General features: G+C 37.5%; 1 protein-coding gene across 1 annotated transcript in view; it reads left to right on the top strand.

Moving 5' to 3' along the window:
• The window catches only part of LOC148954236 (small nuclear ribonucleoprotein Sm D3-like), a 30,484-nt gene that overhangs the window by 1,459 nt on the left and 6,798 nt on the right, over positions 1–22,227 (top strand). The window contains exons 2-3 of the mRNA XM_089086996.1: positions 14,247–14,374; positions 21,829–21,992. Coding sequence (XP_088943122.1) covers positions 14,247–14,374; positions 21,829–21,992 — 292 coding nt within the window. The remainder of the gene's footprint in view (positions 1–14,246; positions 14,375–21,828; positions 21,993–22,227) is intronic.

Raw genomic sequence — 22,227 nt, 5'->3', positions numbered from 1 at the left:
CCAGTCAAACTTCCACGGTGTATCTTTCCACTCAGCATCCAGATGGCGTTTGAAAGCATCTGTTGATTCAGCAGCCACAGTGTCCTCCTTGAGGTTATTCCAGAGGTTCTCAATCCGATTCAAGAAGAAATTGCATCTTGCTCCAGTTGTAGCGTGAGGTTTGCGGATTTGTCTAAGGTGTCCTCGTGTTTTGTGGGAGATGTCAATCTCCAGGATCTCATTTTCTCGATTGGTTGAGAGGAGTTTGTGCGCCTGGATCATGTCTCCACGTTTCCGTCTGTATACTAAGGAGGGGAGGTTGAGTTCCTTCAGCCGTTCACTGTATGTCTTGTTTTCCATGCCGACAATCATCTTAGTGGCCCTTTGTTGGATTTGCTAAAGAACTGCCTTGTCCTTTTTGAATCAAGGGGTGGCCAGTATCGTCCCCACCTCCAGTCTAGGTCTTACTAATCCTTTGTAGAGTTTGGTGATTACATGTTTACTCCTACTGGTGATGCTGTGTATAATGATGCCTAGGGCTCTACTAGCATTGGCTGAGATTTTCTGTGAGTGGGAGCTGAATTTCAGCTGAGAGTCAACAATGATACTAAGATCTCTCTTCTCCTGGACAGGCTCAATTGTGTGGTGACTTCCAGTATTTTGGGTCATGAGGTACTGATGTTTGGGGTTTTTGTGTCCGAAGTGTATGACCTTGCATTTTTCTGCGTTGAATTCCAGCAGCCATCTTTTGACCCAGGAGCACATGTGGTTGAGATCAGTTTGGAGGGATTGGATGGAAGAAGAGGTGTTGGCAGGACCTATGAGTTTCAAATCATCCGCATATAGGGTGGTTTTGTTGCTGGTGATGAGGGGTAGCTCATTTATGTAGATGTTAAACAGGGTGGGGCCCAGGACGCTGCCCTGGGGAGCCCCACTAGTGACTTTGATTTCGTCAGAAAGGACATGGCTGTTTGGTCCAGTTATCACTTTCACTTGCTGTGTTCTGTCCCTCAGAAAGTCCTCTGTCCAACTGACCACTTGTGGACTAACAGATAGAGTAAGTAGCCTGTGAATGAGGTATTGGTGACAAACCTTGTCAAATGCTTTGGCTAAGTCTAACAATATTATATCCACAAGTAATCCTCTCTCTAGTAGGTCAGTTACAAGACTATATGACTCAAGAAGGTTTGTGTCCACCGATCTCTTTGAGCAAAAACCATGCTGACTGCTGCTGATAAGTGAGTTGGCCTCAAGATGGTTAATAATATGCTTGTTTATGATTCTCTCTATGACCTTGCATGCCACACATGTAAGGCTGATAGGTCTGTAGTTTGCTGCAGAAGTTTTGCTACCCTTCTTGTGAATTGGGATGACTATTCCCTTCTTCCAGTCCCCAGGAAGCTTTCCTTGTGCCAGCGACAGATTGAATAGTTTTACCAGTGGGGCTGATATTGCAGGGCTTAATTCCTTCATCAGTTGTGGGCTGAGACCATCAGGTCCCGTCGATTTATTGGGATCGAGGTCCTTAAGCTGTTTGGTTACTTCTTTGATTGTGACTGGTGAGTGTACCATTGGGAAGGGAGTGTGAGCCTGTTCTGCTGGTGGGGGGGTTGATTGGGGGTCATCCATGGAGAACACTGAGGCAAACTGCTGATTAAGCAGGTTTGCTTTTTCAGAGGAGCAAGAGGATATAGAGTTGTTGTTTACCGGGTCTGGTACGGTGTGTCTGCCTGGCTTCTTATGAGAGATGTATTTCCAGAATAATTTTGGGTTTTCCTTGACGTTTTTGGCCAGTCGTTCTTTGTAGTTTGAGGTCAGTTTTCTAGTTTCTTTTCTGAGGAGGTTCCTTGCAGTTTTTTACTGCTCGTACAAATCTGTAGTCTTTTTTTTCATGTACTTCTCCCAAAGTTTTTTCTTCCTGTTGCGTATTTTCTTGATTTTTGGGGTGAGGAAAGGTAGAGTTTTGGGATTCTTTTTCCATGATACGCTGGTGTGTTTGGCTTGGCTCTCTAGTAAGGTCTTTTTTAGAGTTAGCCATGAGGCTTCGACATCATCTGATATAAGTGTTTCCAGGTTAGCATCGAACATCTCTTTCACCATCATCTTGTAATTTGTAAAGGATTGCTTGGTATATTTTGATGGTTTGGAGTTGAGTTGAATAGATGAGAGAACTGGCATGTGGTCACTTGAGCCAATTGGACTGAGAGTGTGTGAGTTGTTCACCTTTTCTGGGTCATTCGTTATGACTAGGTCCAGTATGGAGGGATTTTGTCCTGGGCGCATTCTTGTGGGCATAGTTACTGTTTGGTATAGAAAGTTGTCAGAGAGGGCTTGTACTAATGGGTTTTGTTCAAGGCTTGACTTGGTCATACCTCGGCCATCTACCCAAGACACGTTTGGGAGGTGGAAGTCCCCTGTCATGAGCAGGGTTGCCTTTGGGTAATTGCATAGTATTAATTGCGTCATTTCGGCAATTGCTGTTTCATAGGACAGCTGGCAAGGGTTGCTGGGGCTCCTGTAAATTGAGCTTAGGACAAACATTTCGTTAGGTAGGGACAGGGAGACCCATGTAGCTTCAACCCAAGGTAAGTAATAATTTGGGACAGAAATTTCTTTTACCTGGAATTCCTTGGAAGCTAAAACAGCCACTCCTCTTCTGCAGTTTGGATCAGACAGATTGCTGAAGATGTTGTATCCAGAGGGGCAGATTGAGTCTTCTGTCATTTGAAATCTTGAGTTCTTGGGGCAAATTTCTGTCAGAGTTGCAATGTCTATCTGACTTAGTTGGAGCACTGTTGCCAGTTCCGGCATCTTGTTGGTAATAACATCAGCGTTTGCCGTCATAATGTTCACAAGTTTTTGGGTGTGTCTGGGCGAGTTTTTATTTTGCTCACTAATATTCTTGCTTTCGGTTGAAGTGGGTGAATTGCAGCTTAGGTACACAGAGCTGCTAATGAGGGACGAGGCAGAATGGCATGGGGACGTAACTGTTAATTCACTGTTTATACATTTACACAAACTTGCGTTTACAACGTTATTATCACTCACACATGAACTATTTACAAGGGGGACGAGACGGTTGGAGATAGTGGTTATTTTTGCATACTCGAGCATCTCTCCATCGGAATTGCTTAAGTTTGGCCGTTTTTTGTGATTTTGCCCTTTCTTATTACTAGGTCTGTTTCTCCGTTTGCCTGTCTTTTCTTCATTTCTTCCAACAAGGCTTTTCTAGCGTTGCGATCTTCTTTGGAGCTATCGCCATCGAATCGGGTCTTTACGCTGGTAGGACGCATCCAGGATATGCTTCTTGTCTATGAAGCTGGCTACCGTGAACAGGACTGGTGGGTGTTGCAGTGGTTGTCCGGCCGTGGGGGCCGAGGCTGGTAGTCTTTTCACGTCGAAGACTTTGGTCGCTAATTTGTAGTTGTCCTTGAAGTATTTAGCAAGGAAGTCTTCGTCACTTGCTTGGATCGGAATCCCGTATCCGACGACGTTAAGTTTGCGTCTCTGCCTGTCTTGCTCACTCCTGACTGTACTGCGTATATGTTCGTCAAGTGCTTCTGGTGCAAGCCCCGTCACTTGAGCAGTAATTGCCGATTCAACAATTGCTTTCACCTCGAGAACATTGCATTTTGTGGCAAGTTCATTGTGAATCTCACTGAGACCCTTGTTGACTGTGGTCGTTATGCTAGCAATGTCCTCTCGCACCTCTGATTTAAAAGATTCGATGGCTTTGGTTAGGGTGTTGGCGTCGCGCACAGGCTTGTTCAAGATGCACCGGGGACAGCTCCATTCACATTTCATAGTACGATTCATTTTCTCTAGCAGGACGTATTGTTCATCACTTAATTCTAGGCACTCAATACAAAACCAGTTAGGACATTTGTCGCAGTTGACGGCTTGCGAGTTCTCATCCAGGCCTTTTGCACATCCCGGGCACTTATCTTGTCCTTTTACAGGGCTCTCACGTTGTCTCTTTTTTGGTGCCATTATTGCCTTGACAGTTTTCGAGGTAGAAAGAATGTGGGAAGTGCAATACTCAAATCACCTATTCCCAGCAGTTTAAGGAATAAAATCCCGCTGGTACCAATTCGGCCTCTTGTTTGTTTGCTATTGCTCCCTTCTGCACAAATTATCCACCAAAAAATTCGCGAGAACGGACGAGCCAACGTAATCAATGGTGGTTTTAGTATTTAGCTTTTGGCAACTGCGCTTTATTGCTGCCTGCAAATTCGCAAGAAGGAGAAGAACACTGAATTCAGCCTGGACTTATTTACAAACAAACAAACAGCTGTTTATTAGCAGACAAAGGACAAGTCCCTTGGGAATAGAAAACAAAAATTTTCTAACATCAAAAAATCAGTTAAATAAAGTGAAACTCCAGGGAAAACCTCTTAAAATGAAACTTAATATCAAATATAAGCAGGTATGGTAAAATATGGATAGAAATAAATGTTCTTTCTCACAGATTTGGTCAACAATCCTTTATTCACTTTCACACCTCCCAGTTGCTGTTGTGTTTTTTGTACCAGGTATTTATCTCTCCTGTTTGACTATAGCATTTCCTGTTTGACATTCCACACACAGTATAATGCCTGCATAATGCACCACTACCAAAACTGATAACTGAAAATTAAGGTAAAATGTTTTTTTTTTTTTTTGTATAATTCCAATAGGTATAGACAATTCAAGTAGGCAAATTTGTAAGACTTAAAAGTCAGAAGAGGGTTAACATAGAAGCCTAGCAATACCTTCCCAGAGTATGCTTTTGGCCCTAGAGCCCTAGTATGTTTTAGCAAAAAATAGCTAGAATTTTACCTTTAAGTCATTAGCACCACTCTTGTTTAAACTGATTTACCCATAAATTGAATCAACTGTGATGAAGTTGAGAACCAGAAAACACTTGGGAAATATATAATTTGGTCAATACATTTGCACATTAAAAGTAGGGCAAGGGTGAAGTATAGTGGAGCTGCAGTTGAAATGTGTTAACTAAAATTGTTCTACTTTATTGATCAAAATTATCTGCTGCTGGCTTCAATCCAGCTATGATAGACTGGTTAATGAATTTCTGCACCAACTGCAAGCAGAAAGTCTGTTTCTTCAAAATGGGTGGCCAGCCAACCTACTCTGATGAGGTCATAGTAATGAGTAGGGTACCACAGGGAACTTGACTAGGCGCATCCCTTTTCCTGATGTACACCAATGACATTTTCAATCATATAGATAATAGTATGCTTTTGTTCACTGATGATGCCAAACTTTTTAGCATTGCAAACACACAGAACATCCAATACAACATACAGGATACAGAATTGGACTCAAGACTGGCTTCTCCAGTTCAATTCAACAAAATGCTTAATTTTGCAACCTGGACTCAACAAGCCAATGACTACCTACTCAATTTTCAATCCCATCCCTTAAACAAGAATAGAGAAGAAGAAAGGGACCTTGGTGTCATTGTTGATGACAAGTTAAGATTCAACAGCCACATTCAGCATGTTGTTTCCCAAGCAAATTCCATCCTTAGCCTATTGAAATAGACCATCAGTAACCAAGAGGCAACAATATTTTTAAAACTATAAAGCTCTTGTTAGACCCCATCTTGATTCTGGTATGTGCCTTGCTGGTCCTTCTTATTGGCAAGATGTGAGGTTCATCAAAAATGTTTAGAGTCAAGCAACAAAGTACATGAAAAGCCTAAAATCAGCTTCATATGATGACTGCCTCAAGCAACTTAAGCTACCTACCCTTATCTACAGATGCATACATAGTGATATGATGCTGACTTACGAACTTCAAAGCAAAACTCTACCATCTTCATTGGCAGCCATAGTACCTGTAATCATCACACAAGAGAAGCTGCCAAAGTCAATCTCCCAATTGAGAATCTGTCAAATGTACTTCTCAAGAAGAGTCATAAACCTCTGGAATCAATTGGGGGACTCAACTGTCAGCACTCCCTCCATCCAATCTTTCAAATACCAACTTGACAAGGAGTGAGAGAAAAGGCAGTGAAGGTTTGACTAGGAGTCATCAACTTAAAGAACACTACAGGTCCAGAGGACCTTAAAGCTTCCAAACGTATTATGGTGATATACATGTGTCCTTCTCAATAGCCCCAATTCTAGGCCTTACGCCTCAAAAATAAACACTAAATCATTGAAAAGAAAATCTATCATTTCTAAAAGCACTTTACCACCTCCCCCCCCTTAATGAACAAATATATAGCCAAAATTGTGTATTCCCCATAAATTCTTCTGTTTCTTGATTTTGTTGACATTGCTTCTTTGCTGTTAAATCAGCTTGAAGGAAAGTGACATACAGAAATATGCTTAGAAAATACATAATAGAGTTTTTAATTTTTTCAGAATTTTATTGTGTTTCCTTCCAAGGAGGAGTAATTGTAAACTAGGACTTTTGGCCCTTCCAGAAAGAAACACTGTATAATTCTGAAGAATATTTCAAAAATTCTAAAATATGCAAATATGAAGGCCATCCCTAATTGTATATACTCTATAGATATCTTATAAGCTGCCTTATGTTCAAAACAGTTAAATGGCAAACATGCAATGTCAAAAAAGGCAGGAAAATCCATTGAGTATAAATAATTTAGGATATAGATTTGCACATTAGGGGGGTGTTGGTTAGGTAAAATGATATGCTTTAGGGACAAGGTGAACACACTTCTTGTTTCCTTTTTTTATGTTATTCAAATAGAATAATCACTTCATCCCATATCTGCTCCCCCAATGGTCCTATATTTGGCGCTTATAATGTGTTTTCCAATTTCTGCTTTCTACTTATACATTGTAGCTTCTATATTTAACCAGTTTCAGTCTGGAATCTGTCTCCATGTGTGACAGAGTGAGTTTTTTCCCAAAATATTTGAAATTATTTTGAAAAGTAGACAATAACTGAAGGATGCATGATAATCTGTTTAATAGAGATGTCCTACATCTGATAGTGTAAGAATTTCATTATTGTATTTTTTATGTATTCCTTTATATGTGGGACCATCAGGGGAGAGGGAGGGCTGAATATGCAAGTGAATCAGTTAATATATTTGAAAGAGGATAAAATAAAGAATTGACATAAATAAAGAAAAACAATCAAAAATGGGGTTTTTAAAGGCCAAACAAAAATACTGAAAAAAACAATTTTGAGAGGACAAACACCTCTTCTTCAGCACAAAACGAAAAAATATATTCAAGGAAAGTGCCAAAGAAAAAAACAACAGAACAAATGTGGAAAGTCATAAAAAAACAAAATATTAAAAGATGAATAAAATTCAATAAAAGCCAAAAATTATAAGAATTAAAACCAGATACCTAACAACCATAAAAGTGAGTCATTCACCAATATCTGTGATTTGCAAAAAAAAAATCCAAGAAAATATGAACCACCATTAACAGATACTAGCAAATAACTGAGAAATGAAAGAAAACTCATTCACTCAAGGCAGAACAAACCAGCAAATAAATGAGTTGGAGAACTATGTCTCTGATCTCTGATATAGCCAATGATGTAAAGAAAGCATGTATACTGGTGGCTAGGTCCTAGACAATGGGACTTTTTGCTACCCTGGAAAGCAGTTGAGTTTGGAGAGTAGAAATTTCAGGATTGGATTCACAGCCTAAGTTATTTCCTAGGAAGGTGGTTTTAAGCTTGTATTTCTAGCCTACTCCTTTCCTATTTCTAAAGCTTAGAAAATTGCATTAAAAGACTGGTCTGTAGTATCTACTTAACCAAATATCTTATTACCCAACATTGTCATAAAAAAGAGTCTTACTTCATTTTCTATTTACTGTATTTTCAGAGCTCCTTCCAATTCAACTGCAAGGTTCATTTCTGGATCAACAGGGGATTAAAACTTTCAGGGTACCTAAGAATGACCTAGTTAATGAAAAACCTATTTGCCAAAAATGTTTCAGCTCTAACTAAAGATACTTCGCCTAAAACTCATCTAAAACCAAAAGAAAAAAAATTGTGCCATTTATTAGCACATCTTCTTGAAGGTACATATGACAGTGGGAACTGCAAGGTTCATTTCTGGATTAACAGGGGATTAAAACTTTCAGGGTACCTGAGATTGACCTAGTTAATGAACAACCTACTTGCCAAGAATGTTTCAGCTCTAACTAAAGATACTTTGCCTAAAACTCATCTAAAACCAAAAGAAAAAAAAATTGTGCCATTTATTAGCACATCTTCTTGAAGGTACATATGACAATGGGAACCACCAGATCCTTTTGGCCAAACTTGCAAGTCTTGGATTACCCCCCAAAGCTATTATCTTTCATAAAGTCTTTCATTAAAAATATAGATGTTTCATTGTCTCTTCAGGTTCAACCTTCTCACCCAAAGCCACAATAACTAAAGGTCTTCCACATGGTGCAGTCCTGGGCTGCCTCCTATTTTCCCTATTTCTCTGGGACATGACCCCCCCCCCCACATAAGCACTAATAAACAATATGCTGATAATCTGGTCTTATGGACAACTGGCTACACCTTTGAGGTTGCACATTCATAGTTGCAAAAGTCACTATTCCAATTTGAGAAATTCACTCAAAAACCTGGTTTACACATTGCACATACAAAGTCAAAAATCTTCCAATTCCATCACAAGTACAAAACAGTTAATGTAAAACTAATGCTAAATGGCATGGTCATACCTGAAGATAATCACATAAATTACCTAGGTCTTTACATGGCTGTTACTAGCCAAAATGTTGGGGGGGGGGAGCAAGGGATTTTACCAACTGGCTGGTCATTTTTACTGACTGTTCTTTGTCAATAATTAGTATGATGTCTGTTTTGAATAGAATATTCAAAGTCACTGCATAAGTTGGTAAAACTGCTGTATTTAATGACCAAGATTCAGTTTTTGTTACTTGTCATGTCACTATTTTAATGCTCTTTATTTAGCCAAATGGCAAATTGTGGCACCATCTGTAAACTCACCGCAGAAGTTGGTAAAACTGCTGTGTCTACTGACCAAGTTCAAACTTTCTGTAGATGACTTGTCAGTATTTTTGTGGTCTTCATTTAAGCAAACAAAGAATTTTATTGGCATCAGAAAAATCATGGCACTTTGCTTCACGACTTACCAACTTATTCTTTTTACCAAGTGACCAAAACATTGGGGGGGGATCCCCCTATCTCCCTACACTTGTATACAGGAGAAATAGAGGGGGTGCCATTTTAGCCTTTAAGTTATTGAGGGCTAGCATTCTCCCAGCATTATTCCCTACTGGTAGTACCAATTCAAGAACTAGAGGTCATCAACTGAAACTTGTGAAGCAGTTTATAACATCTAGAGTTCATACTCAAATTCTTCTCAACATGTGTTGTCACTAATTAGAACAAATTATTTTATGAAACTGTTACTGCTGTATCAATTGATATTTTTAAACAAAGGCTAGATGCTGAGTGATCCTCCAAAGAGTGTAAATTCAATTGGGATGCTATCAAAGATGGAGCAGCACCTGGTCACCAGTGATTCTTGCATACAACTAGTCATCATTCCGGAGCTCTACAAGGAGAAATCCTTAGATTGCTCCTAGCTGCAATTTAAGGTAATTTAAGGTAATTGATTATGGACTAATTGTTTATGGTGCTTGTACAAAGACCCAGATGCAAAGAACCAAAATAATAAAATGATATAATATGCCTTGTATTTGTTCTTAGAAAACCAACAATTAGTAAGTTTTATGCTTAAAGAGTGGCTTATCAACAATTAATGGAAGAAGAAGATTTCTTCTAATAAATTACTTGTCAAAAATTGAAGCTAACAGCTCAAACACCCTGCACAACTGGTTAGGAAATCAATCCATGTACAGAGGCATTGCACCTGATTTTGCCATTACTCAAAGAAATTTCCAGTGCCAGCAAGGTCTATTGCCCCACTTTTCCCCAAGCACTTCTATGGAGTTGGTTTCCCTCCATAATAAATACTAATTTCTTAAAGTGGACAAGAGAACTTCAAATTTATCCAAAAAAAATTTGCTGAAGTCATAAAATTACATATAAAGACAAGTTCCCAATTTTTGTTGATGGGTCTAAAATGAGTGAGAAGGTTGTATGTGGAGCTTATCTCCCATCCCTTGATATTTCAATGGGTGAGAGGCTATTTGATAATGTTTCTATAATTTCAGCAGAGTTAAATGCCATAATTGTGGCATTGGAGTACCTTATGAATAATCAACCATTGAGCTTTAATATACAAAATATTATAGTATACCTTAAGTTGCATGCTCAGCAAGATAAGGTGGTGATGAGCCTCCTGTAGAATATCTCACTGGTGGTGTGACATAACTATGGTTTGGTGACCCAGGTTAGCCTGCACTCTGAATTGGCCCAGTCACAATCAACTCCTTTCTTGAATGCATATATGGTTTGGGACTGGATGGTGGCTTCAGAGAAGCTGTTCCAATGAGGGACAGTGCATAGAGAGGAGTACTGGCACTCATATCAATGGCAACAGGGGACTTGCAGCTTCTTTGTGTGACCTTGTTGTTCTTGCAAGGGATGAGGAGAAAACTTGACTTGAGTGGTTGTTTTCAAGCAGTTTGCAAGTATTTATTGCATCTCCTCTCTTCAGTTGGTAGACTAGGATGGGGAGTTTGAGGGACACAAGGTGCTCCTCATACAGCTTGTCTTGCAAAGCTGGTGTGAGCTTGGTTGCTCATCTTTGGACACTCAAGTGCTTTAACATACATTTTATACTGGAGAGATGCCAGGGTCATTCCAAGTTCCAGATTTGAATCTACAATAGCTTTGTATAGCCTGTTGACCACAAATGACTTCCTGGTTGAAAATGTTTGTTTTATGAGCCCTAGGGCATGGTTTGGTTTAGCACTTTAAGCTTGTGTGTGGCTGTGGAACTTAAATTCATCATTGACAATAACCACCTGGTTCTTCTCGTGACTTACAGACTCAAGTAGGTCATCTCCAATATGGTAAGGTTGTCTAGCATTGTTGTGTCCAAGATGCAGGACTTTGCATTTTGACACATTGAACTGCAAACCCCACTCAGATGACCATCTAAATATTCTTGCATTGTTGAGTGATTGGGGTTAATTTGGGCCTGTCCTAGGAGTTTGCAATTGTTAGCATATTATATTAATAGGTTTTTTCAGGTGAGTTGTACAATTGTTAATATATATCCTGAGCAACATGGGCTCCAGGATTTTGCCCTGTGGAAGTCCATTAATGACAGAAATTTCATCTGAATACACAGTTTTACTGGTGGTGTCATAAATTACTATCCTTGGAGTTCTTCCAGTAAGAAAGGCTTCAATCCAGGCATCTTTATCATCATGCACCCTGCAAGCTTGCAGTTTCAGGAGAAGAAGTTGATGCTGTACTTTATCAAAAGTCTTTTGCTTGATCAAGCAATATGACATCCATCAGAAACCCATCATCCAAGAATCTGGTCTCTAAGTCATATGATTCAATGAGGTTTTATGCTGATTGAGTGACCTTTACAAAAACAATGCTGACTTTTTCAGTGACTGAATTCTCTCAAGGGGAGAGACCAGTGCATCATTTATGATGCTCTCAAGGATCTTGTATACAAATGAAGTAGGATTTATAGGCTGGTAATTACTGGCTTGGTCCTTTTTTGAAGATGGGCTTGATATTGGCCAGCTTTCAGTCACTTGGGAGCACTTTGAAAGTGAGTGGCGTCCCAAACATTATTGCTATTGGCTCAGCAAATTGGTCAGCTTTTAATAGTCAGGGTTGTAGGTTTTCTGGCCCAGTAGCTTTGTTTGCATCCATTGTTTTAAGTCTTTTCAGGACATTCTCTATACTTATAGTTGTCATGTACATTGGTTCTCAGATTGATTGCTGTGGTAAAGTGAGTGGAGGGTTAGCTATGGTCTGAGTGGAGAAATTTATACCAAAGCTAGAGTTGAGCAATTCTGCTTTTTCTTTTGCCTGAGACCTCTGTATCATCCTCTTTTATGAGGTCTGGGATGGCATGTCTAGAGGGATTAGCTGCTAAGACATGGCACCAGAATCTTTTTGGATTCTGCTTTGTGTCAGCTGCAATTGCCTCCTTGTGGTTTTCTACAATCTTCCAAGTCAAATTTCTTAACCTGTTTTTGCATTTCTTGAATGTGTCATAGTGGTTACTACATTTGCATTTTACATATTTGGTATATGCTCTTTTCTTCTCCCCTCTAGCCCTTTTGACTTCTTTGTGTAGGAAGGGGAGTGTTTTTGGTAAAGGCAACCAATATACCTGGGTATGTTTTTTTTTCTGCAGCTAGGACTACTATCTTAAATGCCTCCCAGATTTTTCTCTATGTTGTCACTGTTAACCACACTCCCATTTTACCTTTGATAGATCCTGCTGTATCAATTCATAATCTGTAAAGGATCCTTTTACTTTATTTTCCTTCTTCAAGTTCACCTGTATCTCAGTCAAGGTACAAGTATGGTCACTGCTTCTGATTGCAGGGTGATAGGAAGTAGAAAGGATTTGTTCAGGGTCATTTGTCACAACTAAGTCTAGTAAGGACTGTTGTTGCTGATGCCTAAATCTTGTTGGTTGGTCTATAATCTGTGTCAGTAAGGGATTTAGTAGTGACACAAGAGGGGCTACTTTCATGGGGGTATCCTATACCCTCAACCTGCTTAGCATCAGGCATTTTGAAATCTCTAAACAAAAATATTGTTGAATGCTCTTGGTTATTCATCTTAAATATGAGATGAATATATGATATAGGAGGAGTCAGTATACTCTGACTCAATCTCTAGCTGGAGCTACTGTACACACCACCTCAATACATGGGTGTAGGCAGCATATTGTCTAGGGGGGGCAGTTGATAGTGTGATGGAGTTTTATCAACTGCTTTTTCCAAACCCTCTGCTTTTTCAGCCATACCTAATGTAAATTTGAAGGTCTAGGGGGGCTGCCCCCTCCCTACGCCCATGCCTCAATATAACATGGATATAGATACACTCTATTGCCTCAGTCTTACAGATGCACTTGCTTCAAGAGGCATAAGAAAATATTTTCAATGTGTTCCAAGCCACTGAGGCATCATAGGTAATCATCATGCTGATGAAATTGCAAAAAAAAGTCCCTAGAAATTGACCAGCCAAGTGGGACATGGATTCTCTTAGAGATATTTACTATGAAGATTATCAGAGGCTGGGTAAATAATAATAAGCCTAACTTATCTCCCTTTCCCAGTAAGTACCATTCTAAAGTATATCACAGAATTTGTTCAGGTTCAAATGGACTAAATTTTCCAGCGTTTTCCTATCATTTTTCAAATTCTACTGGTGTAACCCCCTCTTCCCCTCTTTGCAGACATTGCAGTACAAAAATTGAAACAATTGGCCATTGTTTATTTGAATTTAATATGCTGACATCTGCACAGCTTGACTTTCAATGTAAATTATTAAAAGTGTTTTAAGCACCCCAAAATCTCACCATCAGCTAAAAGTCTAGCTGACCTAACTTGCACACAGAGTACTGAACGTAAATATATCCCCTGATATTTCAGTTTCTAGGCTCAAAAAAGCTGCTACAAGATATCTAATCGGAACTGAGCCAACGCTAGATAAATAAGAAGAAACCACTTGCAGTAGTTCAAACCACTTGCAGTAGTCCAACTCATGTCACAGAGTGAGTCAGAAGGAAAAGGGCTGAAAAGTCTCGACTGAAAAGCCTGCTCCCCCTGTAATTGAAGAAGAATCTGCTATATGTTTTGGAAAAGAAAGACCTAATTTTTAAGTGCCCTAAATTAGGTTTTTGGTCTTGAAACTTGTGCACTAGTCCTGGTTGCAAAAATTATGTTCTTGTATCTTAACAATTTTTGTGATCTGACAAATGCCTCTACTAACTGAAGGAAGAGCAGATGCTCTTCGTTCATATAGACTGGATTGTGTATGAAGCACAGTCCATCTGGGACACTTACTTCCCATTGAGTTTGTTCAAATCCACCAACATGTTTATATGGAATTTATAGGGTTTCCAAATTTCCAGTGTGTCTGGAATTTCCAATTTCCATTGCTTCATTTCCATATGCTTCTTGAACTTTGTAGGCTGTATATCAATTTTTATTCATTTAAAGGGAAATTATGTTTTACTGACCAGTATTGAAATTATGTTTTACTGACCAGTACCTAGGACATTATGTAAATGTAAGGGACATGAATTAGAAAAATCTTCTGCAACAATAAGTAGCCCAGTTTTGTGGAGTTTTTAGTTTATGGAGTATCTGTTAAACCTGGAAAAATTATTTTAGGTTCTTCACGAAGCTGAAGGCCACATTGTGACATGTGAGACAATAACTGGAGAAGTATACAGAGGAAAGCTTATTGAAGCTGAGGATAACATGAATTGTCAAATGACTGATGTAACTGTGACATTTAGGTACAACCTCAAATACTCCCTCTTTCTGTTTTTTATTATTAGTTATTTCATTTTATTTATATTTTTTTCAATATTTCATTTTAGTTTTTCTCTTTTATACAGCAGGCTCCAGAACAAGCTGGCTTTCCAATTTTCTGTTGCTGGGTTTAGTGTAGGTTCTGTTTTGCCACTGTTTGTGCTTAACGTTTTACTTTTACCATTCAAGACAGCACAATGCAAACTGAGGCCTACAAAATAGCTCAATGCAATATCAGTTCCTTAGCTGTATTTACCTCAGCTGTTGCCACTCCTAAAGGTTCATTTGAGTCTAAAAATTAATTTTTGCATCTTTTTGTACCAACTACTAAACATACAATTTTGTTACCCTAATTAGATATGGAATGAACTGATATCATTTTAGTTTTGGAAAATCAGTTTGGGTAAAGGCTGTTATTTTAGTAAGTACATGCAAAAACAATTAACAAATTTTGTAGTGGTGGATGATTAATCTGAAGTGGAAAATTGGGAATTTTCGAGAATTGGTTCTGGATTCTTAAAACAATGCAACAAATCAAATTCTAATTTTGACAGAAGTGCTTTCCTTTAAATTTATTACTCAGACGAGCCATTGATTAGACTGACAAGACAGCAATTGAAGATTACCTAATTCTCCTTCAATACTAGAGCTGTTAGATTATTGCTAATTTGCAAGGATATTAATTAATACTATAAAGTTATGGTAATGTAGGTATATGCAGGAGATTAAGCTTATTTTATTGCGTTTAAACAAACTCATTCTACCTTTTTATGTTAAGTCAAGCACAATATTGATAACTTTTGTTATGATTGAAAATTCGTTTAGTTTTGTGAACATGCAAGTATTTTCAATAACGTAACACCACAGAGGAACAAATTTTACCTGTACAAAATTATCTGACCTGAAATTTTTTTTTTTTTTTTTTTTTTTTTTTTTTTAATAGCTTAAAACATACAGAGGAACCATTAAGGTTTTAAAAAGGCAAGGCTATTTGGGTTTCCCTTTCTGACATATCCTTAAGAAATAATTTGATTGATTTATGAAATTATGTCATATACTATTAAAATGAAAGCATGCTTTACCATGGAATATATAGTAAAGTAGTCCCTATTTCAGTCTGATAACACATTACATAATCTTGAAACCTAATTTAGGACCTATAATATACTACTACTACTACTAACAACTCACTGCAGCACCAAGTTGCCTGAGACCAACACAGCTATATACATCCCTTTTCCATCCCAATGTAGGCAAAGCCTCCTTCTTTGCACCCTCCCAATAAGTTGCCATTTCCCTTAAATCTTTATCTTATCTTCCTCAGATCTGTGTGTGTGATTTGTAATTCTCTTTTAAAATACAGTTTTAATTTTTTTTTTTTTAATCAATATTAATTTGTGCATTAAATACTTCAAATTTTAATAATAAGAAGCAACATATCAAAGGCTGAAATTTCATATACCATCATATGAAAATCTTGGTTGTAGCAATATCTGTAACCTAGTAAAAAAAAAAAAAAAAAAAAGAACCATGGCCCATAGAACCAAAACTCTAAAAGACGGAATTTTGATACCAGTAGCTATATCAAAAGAATCAGCTTATTATGCTGATTTCAAATCTATCAGTTTCATTCAGTTTAGTCTCACTCATCAAAGGCTACGAGCCTGAGAGTATTTGCCTGACTTTTGAAAAAAGGGGGAAAAGTTTTTTCTAATGAAAATAAAGAGTAGAGATGAAACTTGAAAAGAAGAAAGATTTTGCTTTGCAGTTTATGCAACATAGAGAAAGTTTTTTTTTCTGATGAAAGTAAAGATCAATGATGAAGCTTAAAATGAATTTTTTTGCAGTTTATCCAACATATACCTGCAATATTGGTACAAATAACCTAACGGTAATATTTCTTTAAATTTGTAGAATTCTGAATACTAATGCTTTACTGGAAACACAAAATAGACTCATCAAAACACAATTAGGAGCAAGAGATAATTGCCCTGCGGAAAATAAAAGACTGAGTTATAATTCTCTCAAAACTTCAAATAAGGTGAGTTTTCAGTAAAGTGCTAGTAAGGAAGTAGTACAAGTCAGTTTATTTGTACCAACATTGCAGATATATGATGCATATACTGCAAAGAAAATCGTTTTAAGTTTTATAATTGCTCTTTACTTTCATCAGGAAAACTTTCTTTTATTAATAAGGGACAAGAAAGGCTTAATTGGCCTACTTTGTCATAATTTTTTGCTTCTAAGGTCATGCAAGCTAGGATGTGTTAACGGAAATATCCCTTTGAAATATTAGGACTATTTTAGCAATTAATGAAAAAAAGAACTTTTTCCATAAAATAAGTTTTTCAAAGAAAAGTAAAGAACTCCATTAAACCAAAAATGAGCAAAAATAAAATTAAATAATCTACAAAGCGGGAAACTACCACAAATCAGTATTGATAAATAAATGAAACCCAAAACGAACAGAAATTACAATAAATAACCGAGTCAAACTCAAAACGAGCAGAAATTGACATGAGTAGGGCTCAAAACACCTTATGCCTTCCCAAGGCCAGAACATAATTTGCACTTTACTGAAAAAATATAAATGTTTTTACTTTCATAACTTTAATAAATCAAATAATATTAACATTTTGATTACTAAATATCAGTATATGTACATGAAACTGACAATTTGCATTCATTTGTATTATTTTCAGTAAATTATTTTCAATTATTTTCAGTTATGTTCTGGCCTTGGGAAGCCATAGGGGTTTGCCCCCAGGGCATAAATTACAACCCTTGTCCTGAGGGCTGTGAGGGGGTTGCCATCCTCAAAGACCTAATTTCCAGGACTTTCAACTACTTTAAACAAAAAGGCTATCTCAAAATTTTGATTGGATGTGTTTGGGGAAATGGTAAGCGTGAGAGGGGGGATAGTTGCCCTCCAATCATTTCCGACTATTAAAAAGGGCGCTAGCCCTTTCAATTTCCAATCGAATGAGCCCTTTTGAAGTTTCTACGACAGCTTTTTCTATAAAAAAAAACCTTATATGCCCCAGAGCATAACTTACAACCCTTGCCCTGAGGGCTGTGAGGGGGTTGTCATCCTCAAAGACATAATTTCCGAACCTTTCAACTGCGTTGAACAAAATGGTTATCTCAAAATTTTGATTGGATGTGTTTGGGGAAATGGTGGGCGTGAGAAGGGGATTACTTGCCCTCCAATCATTTTCGGCTATTAAAAAGGGCCCTGGCCGTTCCAATCTCCATTCGAATGATTCCACTTTTAATTTTCTACGACAACGCTTTCTATAAAAAAAAAAAAATTATATGCCCCCAGGGCATAACTTACAACCCTTGCCCGGAGGGCTGTGGGGGGAGTGTCATCCTCAAATACATAATCTCTGGACTTTTTAACTACGTCAAACAAAATTGCTCTCTGGAAATTTTGATCAGATGTTTTTGGGGAAATGGTGGGTTTGAGAGGGGTGTTATTTATCCTCCAATCACTTTCGACTATTAAAAAGGGCACATGCCCTTCTAATTCCCAATCGAATGTGCCCTTTTTAAGTTTCTACAACATTATCTATAAAACATTATATGTCCCCAGAGCATAACTTGCAACCCTTGTCCCGAGGGCTCTGAGGGAGTTATCATCCTCAAAGACCTCATTTCTAAAACTTTTAACTACGTTGATCAAAATGGCTATCTAAAAAAATTCGATTGGATGTGTTTGGGGAAAAGGTGGGCGTGAGAGGGGGGTTAGTTGCAGTTGCCCTCTCTGATCACTTTTGACTAGTAAAAATGGCACTAGCCCTTTGAATTTCCAATCAAATGAGCCCTTTTTCAAGCTTCTACCACAAAGCTTTCAATAAAAACCTTATATGCCCCCAGGGCATATCTTAAAACCCTTACCCTGAGGGCTGTGGGGGAGTGTCATCCTCAAATTTATAATTTTCTGACCTTTCAACTACTTTGAACAATATGGTTATCTCAAAAGTTTGATTGGATGTGTTTGGATAAATGGTGGGCGTGGAAGGGGTGTTAGTTGCCTTCCAATCACTTTCGACTATTAAAAATGGCACTAGCCATTTCAGTTTCCAATCAAATAAGCCCTTTTTGAAGTTTCTACGACAACGCTTTCTATAAAAACCATATATGCCCCCAGGGCATAATTTAAAACCCTTGCCCTGAGGAATGTGGGGGGCTGTCATCCTCAAAGACCTAATTTCTAGAACTTTTAACTACGTTGAACAAAATGGCTATCTCAAAATTTTGATTGGATGTGTATGGGGGAAAAGTGGGCGTTAGTTGCCCTCTAATCACTTTCGACTATTAAAAAGGGCACTAGCTCTTTGAATTTCCAATCGAATGAGCCCTTTTTGAAGTTTCTACGATAAAGACTTCTATTAAAAAAAACTTATATGGCTCCAGGGCATAAATTACAACCCTTGCCCTGAGGGCTGTGGAAGAGTGTCCTTCTCAAAAACATAATTTCTATCCTGAAAATAACTACACTGAACAAAATAAATAACCCCAAATTATGGTTGGATGTGTTTCGAGAGAAGGTGGGTTTGGAAGGGGTGTTAGTTGCCTTCCAATCACTTTCGACTATTAAAAAGGGCACTAGCCGTTTCAATTTCCAATCGAATGAGCCCTTTTCGACGTTTCTACGACAACTCCTTCCATACGAAGTGCCCTGGTATGGAAAAAAAATAATATATTGTGCTAACATCGTTCTTTACCTAGGCAGCGCAATTGCGCTGCTTATGATTTATAGTCCAATCCTGCTCTACATTGGAGTCAACCCATTCCTGCTTTACATTACTAAAAATGTAGGGGTGGGTGTCAATATGTATTTTGCAAAATTTAGGAGATAATTGTGTCGTTTTTTGTTTTTTAAGGGAACATACTAAAAAAAAGGTATTTTCCCACAGCCTTGTGAAATATCAACAGTAAAAGTTTTTCCTTGAAATTGCTTCATAACAAAGCTTTCAAAGAGCAGTTTGTTTTGTTTCATGTAACCAGTCTTAGCTTTACTCTTAGCTATGCTAGGAACTTGCAAGTGCGTTGAAGCACCATTGCTAACATTTGGTGTAGTACAAGAGGGCGTGTTTGGCTGTATGTGGGGCTAGCTGTCACATCTACACTTTTTTAACATCAGTTTAGTAAATTATTTTTCTGAGATGTTGTGCCTTCCCCTTTCCATGTTTTCCTCAAACTGGTTTTATTAGCCTTTTAGCAAGTACGTTTCTGTATGTGTAGATTGCAGTAATAGGCCTTTGTAGCGCGAACTTCGACTCATTGTAGGTGAGTCTGTCCATGGAATAATAATATTGTTTTATTAAATTTTAGCTGGATTGACTACCCTTAAAGGCTAACTGAAGTTATTTTAGATCTCTGTATAATGAGACATTATAAGTAGTGAAAATTGTTTTCTTATATATGGTTTAAAATTTTGGGCTCATGAGAAATTCTCTCTAAAACACTAATAATGTATACTATGGTGTCGTTTGAATTTAATTAATTTAGTTTTGTTTATTTACTTTTTAATATTATATTTTATCACTTGAAACCGTTTAAGATTTGAAATCACACACATTTTGATACTTTGGTATTTTTTTACCATATCAGTGAATGTGGTTACTTTTAAATGACGCTGCCCACAGAGAGAAAATGTTCTCTTAAAAGCTTTACAGCTTCTTTGTTTTAAGGTGCAAATAGTATAAAAAGTATCTCTTTCCATGCAGCATCAAGGTGCGTGTCATGGTTGACCCAAAATACCTTCAGTTAATCTTTAAGGGTAAGAATCTTTCTTCTCTTTTTTTTACTCTGGTTATTCCTTCCAAAAATGAAAAATTCGATTGAGAGTAATGTTTAAAAAATCAGCATTGGTTCGATTTTTTTTATGCCTAACATTTTTATTGTGCACTAAGATATGCTGTTGCGAGGTCCGAGGGTGTGTAAATGGACTTAAAATGAAAATATAAAAAAATCAACATTACCTAAAAATGTTTATATTTGGGGAGGAGGGGTGCGAGACCTTTATTTGGTTTTAAGGTCATTAGTACTTTAAGCAATTAATAAATGTGACTAAAGCATGCACCAGGGGGAGGGGTTGAGGATTGGCAGGCCATTAAAGGGTGTGGTTTGCTTATTCTATTTTTCTCTTAATTTTTTCTTTCAATGAGCTCTGAAACCTTTTGGCCAAAATTACCTTTTTTTACTACCTAAATTTCTGTCAGATTCCACATTTGAGTTTTCTCCAGAAACCATCTGGAGCTGTAAAAGACCTTTTATACAGACAATGAGTTTGGTTTTCACCTATGAAAAGTTACTAGATATCAAAGATGTAAATTAAATCAATTGTTGCTATACTTCCTAAAATTTGCGCTCCTATGGGAGAGGGTGTTAAATGTTCCGACTCGCAAATTAGTCTTGAAAACGAAAAATGCAGTACAAAAAACCTTTACACCCCCCCCCCCCACCTGCTTCCCAATTGAAAATTATGGGTATGGTCCTGCCTCCTATAGCCAGCGTTTGAGTAAAATTTAATGGGTAATTAACCAACAAAAAGAAAGGAGTGACATGAACATAAGGAATTCTAAAAGTTCATCCATTTAGGCTCATAGGCCGGAATTCCATTTATGGGGGTTGTTCAACTTAAAGTAAACAAGCAAATAATATGGAAAATTATGGGAAACTTGAAACAGTGTTGAATTTTATATATATATATATATATATATATATATTATATATATATATATATATATATATATATATATATATACTAGATATTTGTTATTTTACCTGTTAATTAGAAGGTAAAATGTGTTAACGGATTGTTTATGAAGCAATTTTTTTTTTCAAGTAGCAATCTCGCAATTTCAATCTTGAAGCCGCTACAAAGCACCTTAATATTGGGAGAGGGGGTTAAACGCCAGACCTCTCCCATAAAATGTGAAAAAGTTTTAGGTGTGGAATTGCACTTTGATGTTTGTGAATCTCTCCAGTAACTGTGAAATATCTCTCCCTCTCCATTACTACAACCTACCAAATAGAAAAAGAAAATAGGTTAATAAAAAATCCAATTAAATGGCATGGTACATAAAAATAGTCAAAAGGCAAAGTGAAAATGTTGTAAAATGTAAGTAAATGGTGATTGAGTGCTCCAAAGTCTCTCAGATCTATTGTGTCATTTACTTAGTGCTCTTGAATGAATGGAAAGAACAAGATTAATGCTGATGATCTACGGGTGATGTAGCATCAGTGGGCAGAGGAGTGAGTACTCTGTCTCTACCCTTTAAGATGTGCTGCACTAGCTCATTCTGTTAAGTTATGGTGGACATCCATGATGGTAGAACTATAAACCTCTCTTTCCAAGTCTTTCTTTTCGTTTTTCTTTCCGCATCTTTCCATGATGCTATAAATCATTGACTTTTCTTTTTTTCAGAGATGGAAGAGTTGGCCAAATGCAGAATATTTTTATTCGTGGTTCAAAGATCAAATTTCTTATTTTACCAGATATGCTGAAAAATGCTCCTATGTTCAAAACGCTGCAGAAAGGAAAATCACAGGCGGTTCGAGGTAAAACAGCGATCTTACGTGCCTCAGCTGGTAAGTCATTCTTGGTGTTTCAAAACCAAACTGTAGGGTAATTTCGCATTCACTATAGGTTATTGTTTTTCATTTAAGTGGATTAAGACAATAGTTATCCCTGGTTTTCAGTGGCAAAAATTGATTGGAGTAAGCTCGGTTGAATGCTAAGAAATCTTTTACCAAAAATAATCTTGAGACAAATATAATGCACTGATCCCCACAAAGGATCCATGGCCTGTAATAGAGGGGGAAA

This window comes from Artemia sp. Qi Xiang Cuo, chromosome 3 (assembly GCF_049724085.1).
Source record: "Artemia sp. Qi Xiang Cuo chromosome 3, ASM4972408v1, whole genome shotgun sequence".
In the NCBI taxonomy this organism is placed as follows: Eukaryota; Metazoa; Arthropoda; class Branchiopoda; order Anostraca; family Artemiidae; genus Artemia; species Artemia sp. Qi Xiang Cuo.
This window is presented reverse-complemented; position numbering and strand designations above follow the sequence as displayed.